Source organism: Drosophila yakuba, chromosome 3R, assembly GCF_016746365.2.
Source record: "Drosophila yakuba strain Tai18E2 chromosome 3R, Prin_Dyak_Tai18E2_2.1, whole genome shotgun sequence".
NCBI lineage: Eukaryota > Metazoa > Arthropoda > Insecta > Diptera > Drosophilidae > Drosophila > Drosophila yakuba.
This window is the reverse complement of record NC_052530.2, coordinates 21,210,963-21,228,342: the sequence shown is the minus strand read 5'-3', so window position 1 is coordinate 21,228,342 and position 17,380 is coordinate 21,210,963. Positions and strand designations below refer to the sequence as shown.

At 46.4% G+C, this 17,380-nt stretch overlaps 4 protein-coding genes across 5 annotated transcripts; 2 read left to right on the top strand and 2 right to left on the bottom strand.

The window, feature by feature from the left end:
- The first annotated feature begins 4 nt into the window (after positions 1–4).
- LOC6537803 (protein vreteno) lies at positions 5–2,661 on the top strand. Its single transcript, XM_002098308.3, has 6 exons — positions 5–389; positions 451–861; positions 925–1,741; positions 1,809–1,993; positions 2,051–2,244; positions 2,299–2,661. The coding sequence occupies exons 1-6, from the start codon at positions 85–87 to the stop codon at positions 2,454–2,456; spliced, it is 2,070 nt and encodes a 689-aa protein (XP_002098344.1). The 5' UTR covers positions 5–84; the 3' UTR covers positions 2,457–2,661.
- Positions 2,581–4,464, bottom strand: LOC6537802. The gene is made up of 4 exons (XM_002098307.4): positions 3,515–4,464; positions 2,859–3,455; positions 2,746–2,799; positions 2,581–2,687 (listed from the first exon to the last, which is right to left on the bottom strand). Exons 1-4 carry the CDS (start codon positions 4,319–4,321, stop codon positions 2,616–2,618), a joined length of 1,530 nt encoding a protein of 509 aa, XP_002098343.2. The 5' UTR covers positions 4,322–4,464; the 3' UTR covers positions 2,581–2,615.
- Positions 4,465–4,519: 55 nt separating this feature from the next.
- On the top strand, positions 4,520–11,709 carry LOC6537801 (endoribonuclease Dcr-1). The gene is made up of 5 exons (XM_002098306.4): positions 4,520–5,429; positions 5,488–7,307; positions 7,365–8,973; positions 9,031–11,132; positions 11,195–11,709. Exons 1-5 carry the CDS (start codon positions 4,619–4,621, stop codon positions 11,603–11,605), a joined length of 6,753 nt encoding a protein of 2,250 aa, XP_002098342.1. The 5' UTR covers positions 4,520–4,618; the 3' UTR covers positions 11,606–11,709.
- Positions 11,710–13,106: 1,397 nt separating this feature from the next.
- On the bottom strand, positions 13,107–17,340 carry LOC6537800 (transmembrane protein 47). 2 transcript variants are annotated; one of them, XM_015193040.2, is made up of 7 exons: positions 17,198–17,340; positions 15,092–15,361; positions 14,941–15,016; positions 14,685–14,871; positions 14,465–14,614; positions 14,344–14,406; positions 13,107–14,280 (listed from the first exon to the last, which is right to left on the bottom strand). In XM_015193040.2, exons 3-7 carry the CDS (start codon positions 14,989–14,991, stop codon positions 14,120–14,122), a joined length of 612 nt encoding a protein of 203 aa, XP_015048526.1. In that variant the 5' UTR covers positions 14,992–15,016; positions 15,092–15,361; positions 17,198–17,340; the 3' UTR covers positions 13,107–14,119. The 2 variants fall into 2 exon arrangements, with proteins under 2 accessions (XP_015048526.1, XP_002098341.2); XM_002098305.3 differs by lacking the exon at positions 15,092–15,361 and having other exon boundaries at positions 16,811–17,331.
- Positions 17,341–17,380: the final 40 nt, after the last annotated feature.

The window sequence follows — 17,380 nt, the reverse complement described above, 5'->3', positions numbered from 1 at the left end:
AAGAGCACTACATACGAAGCGGTCACACTGGAAATCCACGCGCTTGCAATTTGAAACCAATTAAAATTTTAAAGCTCAAGTGCGATGGAATCTACGGAGGACGAGTGGTGCGCCTTCAATCCGATGGCCAAGGACTACTACGACGAGGGGGGCAACCAGTACACTAATGAATCCGGCCAGAATCTGATCGACGAAGCTCCTGTGCCGCCCAAGGATGAGCAGGAGCAGCGGGCCGCCAAACAGGCGAAGTATCCATACTTGGTGGTGCCCAAAAGCAATCCCTATGTGACCGAAAAGATGCTGATCAACTTCTTTGGGCGTGCGCTCATCAAGGAGATGGAGTTCCGCCGCATGTCGCGCGTTTACTTTATATACTTTGAAAATATAGGGTGGGTTTCAATCATTTTAGCTGCTTAGTTTAGTAGTTTCCAGCACTTGAATCTTTTCCAGATCCCTAGAGGCGGCGCGACAGCGAGTGGAACGTTATCCAAACCTAATCAAGTGCATCACTGGTCGGCCGCAAAAGGAGCGGGACATCAACATCGAAAAGGTTATTTCGACGGAACCGATGCCAAAACCAGGTCCAGCCATTTCGCCCACCGAACGTACAGCAGTGAATCACAACAGAGAGGTTCCCGTCTCGGGCGGTGAACAAAAACATCCGGAGTTCTTGCGTCCACCGCTGGTCACCAAAGCTGATTACCAGAAGGGTTCGCTGTTGGCCACCAACGATGCCACTCAACGCTACCTCAATGTCAAGTATGAGTTCGCCCTGGAGCGCCACGATGTCTACAAGCTTAAGGATGAGACAAGGATCCCGCAGGTTGTTCTGCACTTTCGTTCCGGAAGAACCATTCCTGTGTTAGTATAGCCCCATGGTCACTTGCCACTGATTAGTTAACTAGTATAGTTTGTTCCACTTAGGACAACGGTTGCTGCTCCTGAAGAAGATAAAACAGAAACCCTGCTGGAAGATGGCGTCAGCAAGTGCGTGGTGTGCCAAAACTGGACGGACACTTTCTGCAAGCTATGCAAAATGCCCTTCTGCGACGCCTCCTGTTTCGCTGATGTGGCAGAGCAGCACAAGCAATCTTGCGGCAAAGGCGAAATACTCAAGCTCGACGAAAAGGTGGGCCGCAAGTTCCCGAAACCCGGTTTGCCACCGTCCGGATCGAAAGTGAGGATTACTGCATTCGAGCAGACTAACGTGGTCTATGTGCGCTCGGCCGACATTCAGGTTGATGTCGCCTATTACACAGTTCTCATGGAGGTAATGATGCTGGGCCAAACTGCCTCCAAACTGCAGAGTGGGCCAGTCTGCGGACAAATTGTGCTCTACAAGTTCGAGGGACACATGTCGCGCGCCTTGGTGCTAAACGTGGATGATCCCAATGATATCTATGTGGTGTGCATGGATTTCGGAAGCGTTGAAGTCACGCAGCTGGATGATTTGTATGAATGCAGCTCCTATCTAGCAGGTTTGCCCTGTTATCCCGTTGCCGTAAAATTACGCGGAGTTCCTAGGCGCTTTGTGGGTCCCAACATAAGGGAAGTCATGTACGAACTGGACCAATCCTTAGTTTTTGATATGAAGTACTCGAAACGCGAGTACGACTTCAGCAAGGGCTTGCAAATCGTGGTGATGACCGAGATCGACATTAATAGGAGCCTCAACCGCCTGTTCAAGACCATAATAACTCCTGTGGAGCCGTCTGTGTCGGATCTGGGATTCAAAGAGGACGTAAGCCGCAACTTAATCGCCAAATATCCAATATTCATTTGTAATTATTTTATTTATTTGGTTTCAGTGTCTTCCGTATATTCCTCTGAGCTTTGGAAAGAACATCGAAGTAGTTGTCATGGACAACACATTCCTAAAGTGCGGTTTCGTCTACTGCACCTCCAGAGATCTGGCCTACGAAGTATCCAAAATGCAGCGCGACATACAGGAGTATGGCGAAAAGATTGCCAAGTGCGCAACCTTCGCACCGCCGTAAAGTTACTAGCCGTTTCCTTTTACTCATTTATTTAACTCCCTTATTTCATTTAGGATAAATGAGCTTTGCATAGCTAAATACGAAGGAAAATGGTGCCGAGGTTTGTCAATAGAATTAAAGGGCGACGGTTATCCCAGCATTTTGTTCATTGATTACGGTAACATAGTGCCGACCCATGTCACCGACATTCGTCCATATCCGCCGCAGTTTATCTTCCCCATAATGACCACACAGCTGGATTTGATTGGTAAGTAGGTTCTCCAAGGATAATGACATTATTTCTATGACCGCCTTTTTGTAGGTGTGCCTGAGGAGCCTACCAATGCGCAGATCGAATGGCTGGAACATTATTATCCCACTGGGACCGGCATTACTTGCAGCGAGATCATTTACTGTAAGGAGAACAATACCTATTCCACTCGCATTGAAAAGCTCCAGGAGCTCTTAAGTTTGGACTAAATGCTCAAAAGTTAGCTTGCGCGAAATGCTTAAGAACCAATAATTGCCAAATAGAGGACAAATCTTCCAGGGTAACTAAATTCCCAAGATATAAGTAATGTTATCAAAGAATTGAATTCTAACGTTGAAGTTAAAGTATCTTTAATGTATTTTAGTTGTTTAAGTGTTCACCTTCATTTTCCTTGAATAAACCTGTTGAATACAATCCAGACTTTCCGAAATAGCAGTTTCCTAAAAATTCGCATTGAGTTGCGTGAATGAAGTTGCAAAATTGTATTACAAATCTTACCTCAAAGAAATCACAATCAAAGGGTGGCTCAATTTTGACCCAGTTTGCCAAATTCTATGAGTTACAAAAGCAATTAGTGGTTTATCAATAAGCTAAGAACTAGAAGTACTCACAATAGCTGCGCTTGGTATAAGCTGGCTTTGGTGACTCCGAAGATCCTCTAAAGAATCATTATCTGCCATATGGAACTGCAACTCCTCCGGAGAACCTCCAGCTGTGATGAGAGTGTAAATTTTGGTGTCCATTGCCCCAACAGCCAGCAGTTTATTGGCGTGTTTCCTGGCATTGTGGTTATAAATAATCAGGTGCTTGCAGCGGAGAGCTCGAAGCTCCAACAAGTCACTAGTGAGAATTAAGCCAACCATTGGTTCCTCTTCCGCAAGTGAATTAAATAAATCCACCTTTTGGGGACCATCTAGTTGCGCATGATCTAAAGTATAACTCTGGCAGTAGCCCCTAACCAGGGTAAGGCAATCCTCACTGTTTGCCAAAATGCAGCATTTCTCTCCTCGCTCCGCCACTAAATTGTCCAGCATCACGTGTAGAAACTCAAACTTGGCGGCGTCGTAGAGTCCCATGTCTGACCAGGGCGGTAGTATGGAGTCTAGTACCTCCATTATTTCCTGAAACTCCGTTTTCTTGCCCAAAGTTTTTAGGAGCACAGGATGATCGCAAACAATTTGCACCACTTCCTTCAGCAATGTTGATTCCTGAAATACATATCTAAATTGTATATAGGTGTAAATTAAATGGACTGAATGCTTCTTACCGCCTTGCAAGCTTCTGCATATTCTGAAAGAAAAAGTAGTAATCTTTTCTGCAGTTCAGCTGGAGTAAGAAGACACATATATTCCGATTGCGTGAATTCCATGGAGGGATTTTCTTTCTTCAAAGAGTTTTGTTCACAAATTTTCTTCTCCATTACATGCGAAGTGCCGGAAGAGGGGGCTTCATAAGATACATGTTCCATTTTATGTTGGATGATTTCCGAATGCGATGGAGTCTGTGCATCCGCCTCGCGCTTGATTTTCTTGAGCAGATGGGACTGGAAGGGAGCACTGGTTGCAGGGGGTGGCGATGTGTCTGCATAACCATTCTGGGCATCTATTTTCTGGCACCAATTTGCTATTTCCAACTGGCGCTGTGTAAAGCACTCATCCACAGTTTTAATCTCCTCCTGAACCTCCACATCCCTGCTGCCCACTTCCAGCTGATCGTTCTCCCGGAGTTCCCGCTGCTTAAAGTATGTCATGGTGTCCACCACCTTGCCAGTGTCATCCTTTAATGTTACTACTGCACCAGTGACCACCAACGTGCCGTTGCCAGTCCACGTCTTGTGCTTTTTGGTGGTCTGATTACGCCAGAGCACATGGAAGATGCGGCTGTCTTTGAGGGGATTCTCGCCCGCCTTGAGTGCTCGAGGTCCCAGGCTTTGGGAGCCCCCGGAGGTGCCCCATTCGCTGGATAGACTGCTGTTGTTCCAGGAGCAGGGTGACTCCGGTTCCACTTTCTGGTGCGAATCTTCATTCCCGCGCTTTGCTGCGCGGCGCATGGACGGGGCCTTGGAACGCCGCATTGGGGATGCAGATTACTAGGTGGGCATGGGTTGTAGGGTTCACTGGATATGAGTTATTCTCCTTGATTCTGCTATATGCATATGTTAATGAAAATAACAATAAAAACAAGAAGGCGCAATATATTTTTAAGCCACATAGAAGTGTGCCCAAAGTGATGAACAGCGAAGGGTATTTCGAACCCTTCTCGCCACCATGGCCAACGGTCACACTGGCATGCTGCTGGTAGCCGGCTGTTGAAGATTTTTTGTATAAATCTCGCAGAGGCATTGGTGTTTCTGTGCATCCCCCCAGCCACGATGGCGTTCCACTGGTGCGACAACAACCTGCACACCACCGTGTTCACGCCACGCGACTTCCAGGTGGAACTGCTGGCCGCCGCCTACGAGCGGAACACCATTATCTGCCTGGGCCATCGCAGTTCCAAGGAGTTCATAGCCCTCAAGCTGCTCCAGGAGCTGTCGCGTCGCGCACGCCAACGTGGTCGCGTCAGTGTCTACCTCAGTTGCGAGGTTGGCACCAGCACGGAACCATGCTCCATCTACACAATGCTCACCCACTTGACTGACCTGCGGGTGTGGCAGGAGCAGCCGGACATGCAGATACCCTTTGATCATTGCTGGACGGACTACCATGTTTCTATCCTGCGGCCAGAGGGATTTCTTTCGCTGCTTGAAGATCGCGAGCTGCTGCTGAGCAGCGTCGAATTGATTGTGCTGGAGGATTGCCACGACAGTGCAGTTTATCAGAGAATAAGGCGACTCTTTGAGGAGCACATCATGCCAGCGGCAGCGGTGGACAGACCGCGAATCCTCGGACTAGCTGGACCGCTGCACAGCGCCGGCTGTGAGCTGCAGCAACTGAGCGCCATGCTGGCCACCCTGGAGCAGAGTGTGAATTGCCGGATTGAGACGGCCAGTGATATTGTTACCGTATTGCGTTACTGTTCCCGACCGCACGAATACATCGTACAGTGCGCCCCCTACGAGATGGACGAACTGTCCCTGGTGCTTGCCGATGTGCTCAACACACACAAGTCCTTTTTATTGGATCACCGCTACGATCCCTACGAGATCTACGGCACCGACCAGTTTATGGACGAACTGAAAGGTGATTCTTTTAAGATCTAGTAAAATCATTAGCTTAATGAGTTGTTTACGAATTCCAGATATACCCGATCCCAAGGTGGACCCCCTGAACGTCATCAACTCACTGCTGGCCGTGCTGCACGAGATGGGTCCTTGGTGCACGCAGCGGGCTGCCCATCACTTTTACCAAAGCAATGAGAAGTTAAAGGTGAAGACGCCGCACGAACGTCACTACTTGCTCTACTGCCTAGTGAGCACGGCCCTCATTCAGCTGCACTCCCTCTGCGATCACGCATTCCAGCGCCAGCCGGGATGTGGCAGCGATTCACGCCAAACCATCGAACGCTATTCCAGCCCGAAGGTGCGACGTCTGTTGCAGACACTAAGGTGCTTTAAGCCGGAGGAAGTGCACACCCAAGCGGACGGACTGCGCAGGATGCGTCATCAGGTGGATCAGGCGGACTTTAACCGGCTATCGCATGCGCTGGAAAGCAAGTGCCGAATGGTGGACCAATTTGACCAACCGCCAACGGAGACACGAGCCCTGGTGGCCAATCTTGAGCAGATTCTGCACACGACAGAGGACAGGCAAACAGTCAAAAGCGCCGCTCGAGTTGTTCCTACTCCAGTTCCGCCAAAGCCGAAACCTAGCTCTGCTACCAATACAGCACAACCACGAACTCGTAGACGAGTGTACACAAGGCGCCATCACCGGGATCAAAATGATGGCAGCGACACGCTCTGCGCGCTGATTTACTGCAACCAGAACCACACGGCACGCGTTCTCTTTGAGCTGCTGGCGGAGATTAGCAGGCGTGATCCCGATCTCAAGTTCCTACGCTGCCAGTACACCACCGACCGGGTGGCAGATCCCACCACAGAGCCCAAAGAGGCTGAGTTGGAGCACCGGCGGCAGGAAGAAGTGCTAAAGCGCTTTCGCATGCACGACTGCAATGTTCTGATCGGCACTTCTGTGCTGGAAGAGGGTATAGATGTGCCCAAGTGCAATCTGGTTGTGCGCTGGGATCCACCTACCACATATCGCAGTTACGTTCAGTGCAAAGGTCGAGCGCGTGCAGCTCCTGCCTACCATGTCATCTTGGTGGCACCCACTTATAAAAGCCCCCCCGTGGGTGCAGTGCAGCTGACCGATCGGAGTCACCGGTTTATTTGCGGAACTGGTGATACCACAGAGGCGGAAAGCGACTCTGACGACTCAGCGATGCCAAACTCGTCCGGTTCGGATCCCTATACTTTTGGCACGGCACGCGGAACTGTAAAGATCCTCAATCCCGAAGTGTTCAGCAAACAACCTCCGACAGCGTGTGACATTAAGCTACAGGAGATCCAGGATGAATCGCCAGCCACTGCGGTGCTAGACTCTAGCAACTCCAGCGACGAGGCCGTCAGCATGAGTAACACGTCTCCAAGCGAGAGCAGTACAGAACAAAAGTCCAGGCGCTTCCAGTGCGAACTGACGTCTTCAACGGAGACACCGGAAGACACCAGTGATTTCACAGCCGACATCGAAACTGTTGATCGTTTGGCCAGCACCACCAAGGACTTGGTGCACCAAATGGCACAGTACCGCGAGATCGAGCAGATGCTGCTATCCAAGTGCGCCAACACAGAGCCGCCGGAGCAGGAGCAAAGCGAGGCGGAACGTTTTAGTGCCTGCCTTGCTGCCTACCGACCCAAGCCGCACCTGCTAACTGGAGCATCCGTGGATCTAGGTACTGCTATAGCCCTGGTCAACAAGTACTGCGCTCGACTGCCCAGCGACACGTTCACCAAGCTGACGGCTCTGTGGCGCTGCACACGAAACGAAAGGGCTGGAGTGACCTTGTATCAGTACACACTCCGGCTGCCCATCAACTCGCCATTGAAGCATGACATTGTGGTAAGTGCATTTAATACAAAATATATCACATTTTTTTTATCAATCTTTTGTTCTTAGGGTCTTCCGATGCCCACTCAAACATTGGCTCGCCGACTGGCTGCCTTGCAGGCATGCGTTGAGCTGCACAGGATCGGCGAGTTAGACGATCAGTTGCAGCCTATCGGCAAGGAGGGATTTCGCGCCTTGGAGCCGGACTGGGAGTGCTTTGAACTGGAGCCAGAGGACGAACAGATTGTGCAGCTGAGCGATGAACCTCGTCCGGGAACAACGAAGCGGCGTCAGTACTATTACAAACGCATTGCATCCGAGTTCTGTGATTGCCGTCCAGTTGCTGGAGCGCCATGCTATTTGTACTTCATCCAGCTGACGCTGCAATGTCCGATACCCGAAGAGCAAAACACGCGTGGACGCAAGATTTATCCGCCCGAAGATGCCCAGCAGGGATTTGGCATTCTCACCACGAAACGGATACCCAAGCTGAGTGCTTTCTCGATATTCACGCGTTCCGGCGAGGTGAAGGTTTCGCTGGAATTGGCTAAGGAGCGCGTGATTCTAACAAGCGAACAAATAGTCTGCATCAATGGATTTTTAAACTACACATTCACCAATGTACTGCGTCTGCAAAAGTTTCTCATGCTCTTCGATCCGGACTCCACGGAGAATTGTGTTTTCATTGTGCCCACCGTGAAAACACCAGCGGGCGGCAAGCACATCGACTGGCAGTTCCTAGAGCTGATCCAAGCCAATGGCAATACAATGCCTCGGGCAGTGCCCGATGAGGAACGGCAGGCGCAGCCGTTCGATGCCCAACGCTTTCAAGATGCCGTCGTGATGCCGTGGTATCGCAACCAGGATCAACCGCAGTATTTCTATGTGGCAGAGATATGTCCACATCTATCCCCGCTCAGCTGCTTCCCCGGCGACAACTACCGCACGTTCAAGCACTACTACCTCGTCAAGTATGGTCTGACCATACAGAATGCCTCGCAGCCGCTATTGGATGTGGATCACACCAGTGCTCGGTTAAACTTCCTCACGCCACGGTATGTTAATCGCAAGGGCGTTGCTCTACCCACTAGTTCGGAGGAGACAAAGCGGGCAAAGCGCGAGAATCTCGAGCAGAAGCAGATCCTTGTGCCAGAGCTGTGCACTGTGCATCCATTCCCCGCCTCCTTGTGGCGAACTGCCGTCTGCCTGCCCTGTATCCTGTACCGCATTAATGGTCTTCTGTTGGCCGACGATATTCGGAAACAGGTCTCCGCGGATCTGGGGCTAGGTAGGCAACAGATCGAAGATGAGGATTTCGAATGGCCTATGCTGGACTTTGGGTGGAGTCTATCGGAGGTGCTAAAGAAATCGCGGGAGTCCAAACAAAAGGACTCCTCTAAGGATGATACTATTAATGGCAAAGACTTAGTGGAAGTTGAGAAGGAGGCGATAAGTGAGGAGACCCAACTAGATAAGGATTCCAAAGCCGATAAGGTTGAGAAAAGTGCGATCGAACTAATCATTGAGGGAGAAGAAAAGCTGCAGAAGGCGGATGACTTCATTGAGATTGGCACTTGGTCAAACGACATGGCCGACGATATAGCGAACTTTAACCAAGAAGACGACGACGATGACGATGCTTTCCATATGCCAGTTCTGCCGGCAAACGTTAAGTTCTGTAAGTTATCTAATTCCTTTGCGAAGGATCATAAATAATTCCTAAAACATCTTACAGGTGATCAGCAAACCCGCTATGGCTCGCCCACATTCTGGGATGTGAGCAATGGAGAAGGCGGCTTCAAGGCTCCGAAGAACAGTCAGAATAAGCAGGGCGGCAAGAGCAAAGGAAAGGGTCCGGCAAAGCCCACATTTAACTATTATGACTCGGACAATTCGCTGGGCTCTAGCTACGACGAAGACGACAACGCAGGTCCGCTCAATTACATGCATCACAACTACAGTTCGGATGACGACGATGTGGCAGATGATATCGATGCGGGACGCATTGCGTTCACCTCCAAGAACGAGGCGGAGACTATCGAAACCGCCCAGGAAGTGGAAAAGCGCCAGAAGCAACTGTCCATCATCCAGGCGACGAATGCCAATGAGCGGCAGTACCAGCAGACAAAAAATCTGCTCATTGGATTTAATTTCAGTCATTGGGATCAAGACCAGAAGGAACAGCCCACTATCAGATATGATGAATCCATAGCTAAGCTTAAAACGGAAATCGAATCCTGCGGAATGTTGGTGCCGCATGACCAGCAGTTGCTTCTAAAAAGAAACGATGCCGCTGAGGCTCAGGTTGCAAAGGTTTCGATGATTGAGCTGTTGAAACAGCTGCTGCCGTACGTAAATGAGGATGTGCTGGCCGAAAAGCTGGGTGATAGGCGAGAGCTTTTGCTGTCGGATTTAGTAGAGCTGAATGCGGATTGGGTGGCTCGGCATGAGCAGGAGACCTATAGCGTAATGGGATGCGGTGATAGTTTTGACAACTACAACGATCATCATCGGTTGAACTTGGACGCAAAGCAACTGAAGCTGCAATATGACCGAATGGAAATTCAGCCACCTATGCCCAAGAAGGCCATATCATCAGCAATATTACCAACTGGCTTCAGTTTCGATCGACAGCCGGATTTGGTGGGCCATCCAGGACCCAGTCCCAGCATCATTTTGCAAGCCCTCACAATGTCCAATGCTAACGATGGCATCAATCTGGAGCGACTGGAGACAATTGGAGATTCCTTCCTGAAGTATGCCATTACCACCTACTTGTACATCACCTACGAGAATGTGCACGAGGGTAAGCTTAGTCACCTGCGCTCCAAGCAGGTTGCCAACCTTAATCTCTATCGTCTGGGCAGACGCAAGAGGCTGGGTGAATATATGATAGCCACTAAATTCGAGCCCCACGACAACTGGCTGCCACCCTGCTACTACGTGCCAAAGGAGTTGGAAAAGGCGCTCATCGAGGCGAAGATTCCCACTCATCATTGGAAGCTGGCTGATTTGCTGGACATCAAGAACCTCAGCAGCGTGCAGATCTGCGAGATGGTCCGCGAAAAAGCCGAAGCCCTGGGCTTGGAGCAGAATGGCGGTGTTCCAAATGGGCAACTTGACGACTCCAACGACAGCTGCAATGATTTCAGCTGTTTTATTCCGTACAACCTTGTTTCCCAACACAGCATTCCGGATAAGTCCATAGCCGATTGCGTCGAAGCTCTCATTGGAGCCTATCTCATTGAGTGCGGGCCGCGAGGGGCACTACTCTTTATGGCCTGGCTGGGAGTAAGAGTGCTCCCTATCACCAGGCAGCTGGACGAAGCTAGCCAGGAGCATCGAATACCCGGAAGCACCAAACCAAATCCGGAAAATATGGTTACCGTTTACGGTGCATGGCCCACGCCGCGTAGTCCACTGCTGCACTTTGCTCCCAACGCCACGGAGGAGCTGGACCAACTACTAAGTGGTTTTGATGAGTTTGAGGAGAGTTTGGGATACAAGTTCCGGGATCGGTCGTACCTTCTGCAAGCCATGACACATGCCAGTTACACACCCAATCGATTGACGGATTGCTATCAGCGTTTGGAGTTCCTGGGCGATGCTGTACTAGATTACCTTATTACGCGGCATTTATACGAAGATCCCCGACAGCATTCTCCAGGCGCTTTAACGGATTTGCGGTCAGCACTGGTGAATAACACCATATTCGCGTCCTTGGCTGTTCGCCATGGATTCCACAAGTTCTTCAGGCACCTCTCGCCGGGTCTTAACGATGTGATTGACCGATTTGTGAGGATCCAGCAGGAGAATGGTCACAGCATCAGTGAGGAGGTGGGTTAAAGTAATGTCACTATTAATACGACATCTAATTGTACTATTCTACTTTGTTTCAGTACTACTTATTGTCCGAGGAGGAGTGCGATGACGCGGAGGACGTTGAGGTGCCCAAGGCATTGGGCGACGTTTTTGAGTCGATCGCAGGTGCCATCTTCCTTGACTCAAACATGTCACTGGACGTGGTGTGGCACGTCTACAGCAACATGATGAGCCCGGAGATCGAGCAGTTCAGCAACTCAGTGCCAAAATCGCCCATTCGGGAGCTGCTCGAGCTGGAGCCGGAGACAGCCAAATTCGGCAAGCCCGAGAAGCTGGCGGATGGGCGACGGGTGCGCGTTACCGTGGATGTCTTCTGCAAGGGAACCTTCCGTGGCATCGGGCGCAACTATCGCATTGCCAAGTGCACGGCGGCCAAATGCGCTCTGCGCCAGCTCAAGAAGCAGGGCTTGATAGCCAAAAAAGACTAAAAAGTCATCGCTGCAATCGTGTTTCATTAGATTTAATGATCATTTTTTTAGACCTAAGAACTTTAATTGTACAAATCTTAAATAGATTGTCTATATCGGAATAACTGTGCAGAATACTATTACTTTTTTTTTGGACGAGACGTTGGTAAGATAAGAAACCATATTCCCTGAAAGCCGTCATCAAACGAAAGTCAAAGATAATGATGACATTGTTAGTATTTTGGAAGCTTGTTGGGACACGGATCCGAAGGAAAGATATTCTAAGAAACTGGTTTCTCACAGCATGGATTCTTAGTTCGACCACTGGATTTGTACTCAAAGAGTTAATGAGCCATTTTACCCATTCGCTATTAAAAACAAATATTGTTGTGAACGTTAAACACTATTTTATTTTCTTGAAAACTCTCCTGAAATATTTACATTGTACGGGATAGTGTACGGATTATGCGGATTGGTTGGTTGGGTGGGATGTGGATTAGATGTTTTTTTGGGGTGTGGAGCGCCAAATATTCAATTCAAGGTTACATCCCAGTGAACTGCAGAATAATTTGCGGTAATACATAGTTTCTTATTTTCGTTAGATGCGGGTATAGGTTTAGGTATTAGGTATGCATATAGGGAATTTATAAAATATGATCTAGGCATATGTTTTACAGTATATGGATCACTAGCAATACGTTTGATAATGTTACTTAATCTGGTGATGTTTTGTTTTATTTTTTGGTTTTTATCTATCGAATGTAAATTTAAAAAATTAAATTTTAAAACGTTTTAATAAATATATTCATATGTGTTTGTATATATATTTTGCTTGCTTGTTAAAACAATATGATCCTCGCTCATGTGTTGGTTGGTTACACAATGGAAAACTGTAACGTTTCGTAGAGTTTCGTTTTGGAGTATAAGTGTTTCGTTAGTTATAGGTTGCTTTCTTACTTATTCGGTTTTGTTTTTTGTATTAATTGTTACATACTTTAAGCCTATATATAGAACTATATATATAAACATGCGTGTATGTAAGCATAGTTTAATTAATTCAATTGGTTTTGGTATAATTGTTTACTTTATACTCGCTATAATTGTTTTCGTTTCGTCTTTTTTTTCACCGCACGTTCCTGCCTACGATTTGTTCAATGTCTTCATATATATGGATATATGGATGTTCAAGCATATATATTCCCTTTGTATTGTTGTAATTTAGGTCGCATTTAATTTTGGTTGCATTTGCTTCACTTCATTTCGTCGTTGAATCAAAATCTTTTCATTAAAAACAGAAACGAACGAAACATAAAGATGTTCTGATTGCGAGATGTGATGGACGAATTTTGAATGATTTGCTGATTAAATAATGACTGCAACAATAACATTGAATTATAGAAAAGGATGGCTTAGTTATAGTTTTTGCGATATCGCCAATACTCATACCTTATGCTGGTTATACAACTTAAAGAATCTTATCGTGTATGAAAAAAAAGCTTAACAAGATAAATAAAATATGTTCTTAAAGTGTTAACAAAAGGTGTCAAAAAACGTTTTATTGTTGTCATTTGGGTGTGATATGTTTTCGGTTGTGGTAAGAACACAGGTATCAATAAATTATTACAAATTAGGAGGTTACAAACGAATGATTACACTTAAAAGACGGCTTAAACAATAACTGAACGGCTCGTGGACATTCGAGTACAAGCTGAGTAGTGGACTGTATGGTAAAACTATTTTACAAAAGGTAAAAAAGCAACACATATTCGAGTACAATTGGTGTTGATCGCACAATACACTGGGACAAACACATAATTAATGATATTCGAAACGGATGTATGGAGCACAAACAAATGTTTTGAAAGCGTAATCGGCATGAAACGTTGACAATGACGATGACATTGTGGCTTTATATGTCGTGGTTACCTAGTCTCTCGATTACGTACATATACAAATTCTAATTTCGATTCTGCTCACGATTAGGATTGAGATACATGGGGAGTACATTGCTATGTATATGTAGCTGAGTATGAGTACAATATTGTAAGAGGTCTAATTGCAACTGGCAACCTGCTCTCAGTTTTCTACGGAAAAGCAAGCTCTAAAAGTTGCCTACAATGCTGTGGAACTCATGGGGCATGCAATTGTATATAGGGGTTTGGTTAATGCGATTAACTTTCAGAATTTCTAGACGTACATACATGTGAATGACTACATGGTAGATGTGGGTCGTGTGTTTGTGGCTTGTCTACGATTACCTTTCGAAACGAACACAAAATAAACTCATTGGGGAAACGTCTTCTAAACAAATGCCGAGTACTACAAGATGGTGGGTTGGGTGGGAGATGGCTACGGATTTTTGGTTTGAAATGGTCATGATATACACAATCATAATTGTAACACATTCGCTTAGCTGCAAATTGCTTCTGTTCTTGAGTCTGATTTAAATCGAAATCTATGTGTCTGTGTGTGTTGTTGGTTGGTTGCTATATACTTATTCTACAGAACGACGTCAGGCAGGTCGTGCGGCCTTGCCTAGGCGCGCATTTGGTTTTCATGTACGATTTTCCTTTCCTTATAGTAGATCTCCTCCGACTCCTTGTCGCAGAGCAGCAGTACCACGGCCCCAAACAGGAAGATGGCCGCACCCCAGCCAACGCCGTAAGCCCAGCCGAATTCCCAGACTCGCCGATTGGCTATTAGACGAAATAGAATATTAGTCAGTGGGGTGTTTAGCTTAAGAGTTCTGGCTACCATACCCATGGTTAGTTCGCCGGCAAAGCATACTGGATATACGATCAAGGCGGACAACACGGCCAGCACTGCAAAAAAGTATATTTTTAGCATGTGATTCTTTCAAAAACCTATCTAGTTACTCACAGGATACTAGCATTACCAGTACTGCTATACGGTAGAACTTATACTTTAGATTATGGTTCTGCGTCCGGAGGCCCAGACCTGTCAGTACTGTGGCAATGACGTCCGTTATGAGCGTGATAATGCAGAGAGCGGCTGTGGCTTTAATGTAGCCTATAGAATATGATACAAATTATATGTTAAGTTCTTGCTTAAGAATGCTGTTTCTTCATGTAATACATACCAACATCGCGGGTCCAGTAGCATCCTGGCGGATCCTGGATGTTGAATGGAAGTGGCGTAACCGAATCATCTTCGATGCAGTGCACGAAGAGACCTTGCCGCCAGTCTGAGGCCATTAACCAATCTGTGGATGCCAGGGCCATAATCATCAGGGCCACCACGATGACGCCGCAGATAAATGCAATCACCTGTGAAGACAGTGAAATCAGTTGTACAATCTGGAAAAACGTTTCTGAAACTTTAGGCCAAACGCATACCTTGAGCGGCCTCGTGATTGTGATGGTCTCAATCGTCGTGGTCGGCGCCATTTTCTCCACTGGTGGACGTAGAACACTGCGTGCATGATAATTAATATTAATTGCGGGGGGATTGGTACTTTTACCGGCGTATCAGGCCAGACAAACTCACCTTATCGACTATATGCAGGCAAAGTGCTGCCCGCAGCTACTAATTGGAATGCGTTTCAATGCGTTTCTTGGTTAGTTTTGCTTTGTGGGATGTTGGAAGGGTTTCTTTAATTTTCGTTTTTGGGGCAGGCAAGTAAATGCTACTCCAGTTGGCTTTAACAATCTAATATAAATGCTTCAATTGGCGTTTTATTGCTTTTGGTTTGCGCGCTGAGGTTTATCCAATGCGTTTTCAATTTCAAATTGCTGGCGGAAGCAGCCCGTTCAACATCTGTATTGCCAAAAGGGGGGGGGATTTGTTTGTTAGCGGGACGGGAAACAGAGAAATTGATGACATTCGATTAGAGCGACTGGCGCACATTGTTCGTACAACATGTTTGTTTACATCAAGGCAGTTAAGTAAGCAGCAGCAACATGCAAAAACAACTCGAGCAACAACATCGACAAAGACAATGGCAAACTATTAGGGGTTTATTCCAATCGAACAACTGCATCAACTTGACAATTAAACCTACAGTAGTGATCATTTTTTTAGGTTTAATACAACTCCTTTTCTATTACCATTTTTAATAAACAATAAACTTTAAACTTTAGCTTGTATAGTTTCACATAAATAACATTGACACGTTACTAATACGATCAGAATTTTGTTGAGTGCCCTGTGCAGCACCGCTGTATAAGCTACACTATTTTGGCCACAATTGTAGACATCAATGTACTATGTATGCCAGGGATTAACTGACGCAATTTACAAAACAATGCGTTGCCACAGTTGAATGAGTTTGGGATTGTTTAAATTGAAATCGCTCTATTGTGCCAGACAAAAACGTGGCGGAATATTTCAGTCTTCATTGGGGGGAGTACAGCCCCAATGACAAAAGACGGAAACTGGGGTGATGAGGTGCAGTCCCCACATAAATTATGCTGCAAGGCGACTGCAACTAAGCATTTTCATTGCTGGAAATACCGCCATGCTAATTATCTATTCACATTCCACTGCTATACCCCAACTAAGAGTACAATACTCTTGATCAAATGTTTGCGACAATGAAATAAAGATTAATATATTTCTGAATGTATAAAATAAAGCCATCGGTCTAACTTGCTAGTATGCTTTTGTTATCAGAGCAAGTTAATATTTTTTGCATGATTTGCATATAGATCTAGTCAAAAATGTATAATGTTTAATGAACTTTGTCTGAAAAGGCAAGGGTATATAAACTTCGCCTAAACAAAATAGCATATTGTGCCTAATTCTCGTTATTCCTTGCCAATTTTAATATCTTCTAGATATTCAAGATACGCCAACAACGGTGCATATGTTTGGGTGAGTAGATGTTGCGTCTAACGAATCTCGAGATATTTCGATGGGCCAGACGGAGATAAATATAGTTTTACATATAGCGGCTAGAAATGTTGACTAAAAACAAAAACGAATTTCGCAGATGAGCGAGTACTGACTTTGTGTGTGCGTGTGTGTGTTTCTGTGGGTGAGTGGCATGGCAACAGGATCATAACGGTTAATCGCTATATAGAACGTAACGGTAACGGCAGGCAAAATTGGGGCAAACGGCCAAATGCAAAACAACAACAATGACAAGGGCGAGGGTATTTCTATACAAGTATGTACATATGTTTCTATATGTGTGTGTGTGTTGTGTGGCTATGCGAAAGAACGGAAGCAAAACAAAATGCGATCTGTTTAGGTTCAGGAATATACCTTTCCTTGTAATAGTCCAGGGTTACCGATTCGGAATCAAATTCTGAATAATCTGGCAGCGATTCGGCATCAAAGGAGCTCATTCCGCTGAGCGTGTAATTGGGCAAGACGTTCATTTTGTTGTTGTAGCCAGCAAGGCTACCCTGCTGCTGTGGTTGTTGTTGTTGCTGCTGGTAATGCATTGCTGTTGCTGCTTTTACTGCGTTTGTTTTATTATATTTTCCTTATTTAACAATATGGCACACGCACACACACTCGCGCCCACAAGAAACTGGCTGCTATATTTTTTCTCTATTCTCTTTTCGCTGCCTTTTCACACTCTCGCCGTCTGCTTTGCACTTTCGCAAAAATACGCGTTGCTTTTTGGTTCAACCTGTGTGCACTTACACTCTGCTTGAAAAGCTCTGTCGCTTTTTCACTTTCACATGTTCCTCGACCACTGAATCTTCTATATAATCAAAAAATAAAAACGACGAAAATAATAATGTTTTGCTTCCCTCATAGAGCTGGAACTAAAATCTATGTTTTCCTGATACTATCGATTTGGCTTGGCATTTCTCGATAGCGATG

Coding starts and splice junctions, on each gene's coding strand:
- LOC6537801 (XM_002098306.4), top strand. CDS start 4,619: ATGGCGTTCCACTGGTGCGACAACAACCTGCACACCACCGTGTTCACG. Junction 5,430..5,487: donor GTTTATGGACGAACTGAAAG/GTGATTCTTTTA, acceptor TACGAATTCCAG/ATATACCCGATCCCAAGGTG. Junction 8,974..9,030: donor GCCGGCAAACGTTAAGTTCT/GTAAGTTATCTA, acceptor AACATCTTACAG/GTGATCAGCAAACCCGCTAT.
- LOC6537800 (XM_002098305.3), bottom strand. CDS start 16,992: ATGCATTACCAGCAGCAACAACAACAACCACAGCAGCAGGGTAGCCTT. Junction 14,407..14,464: donor ACTGGTAATGCTAGTATCCT/GTGAGTAACTAG, acceptor ACTTTTTTGCAG/TGCTGGCCGTGTTGTCCGCC. Junction 14,281..14,343: donor TGCCGGCGAACTAACCATGG/GTATGGTAGCCA, acceptor TTCGTCTAATAG/CCAATCGGCGAGTCTGGGAA.
- LOC6537802 (XM_002098307.4), bottom strand. CDS start 4,321: ATGCGGCGTTCCAAGGCCCCGTCCATGCGCCGCGCAGCAAAGCGCGGG. Junction 2,800..2,858: donor TTATACCAAGCGCAGCTATT/GTGAGTACTTCT, acceptor TGTAACTCATAG/AATTTGGCAAACTGGGTCAA. Junction 2,688..2,745: donor TTGATTGTGATTTCTTTGAG/GTAAGATTTGTA, acceptor GCGAATTTTTAG/GAAACTGCTATTTCGGAAAG.
- LOC6537803 (XM_002098308.3), top strand. CDS start 85: ATGGAATCTACGGAGGACGAGTGGTGCGCCTTCAATCCGATGGCCAAG. Junction 390..450: donor ATATACTTTGAAAATATAGG/GTGGGTTTCAAT, acceptor AATCTTTTCCAG/ATCCCTAGAGGCGGCGCGAC. Junction 1,742..1,808: donor ATCTGGGATTCAAAGAGGAC/GTAAGCCGCAAC, acceptor ATTTGGTTTCAG/TGTCTTCCGTATATTCCTCT.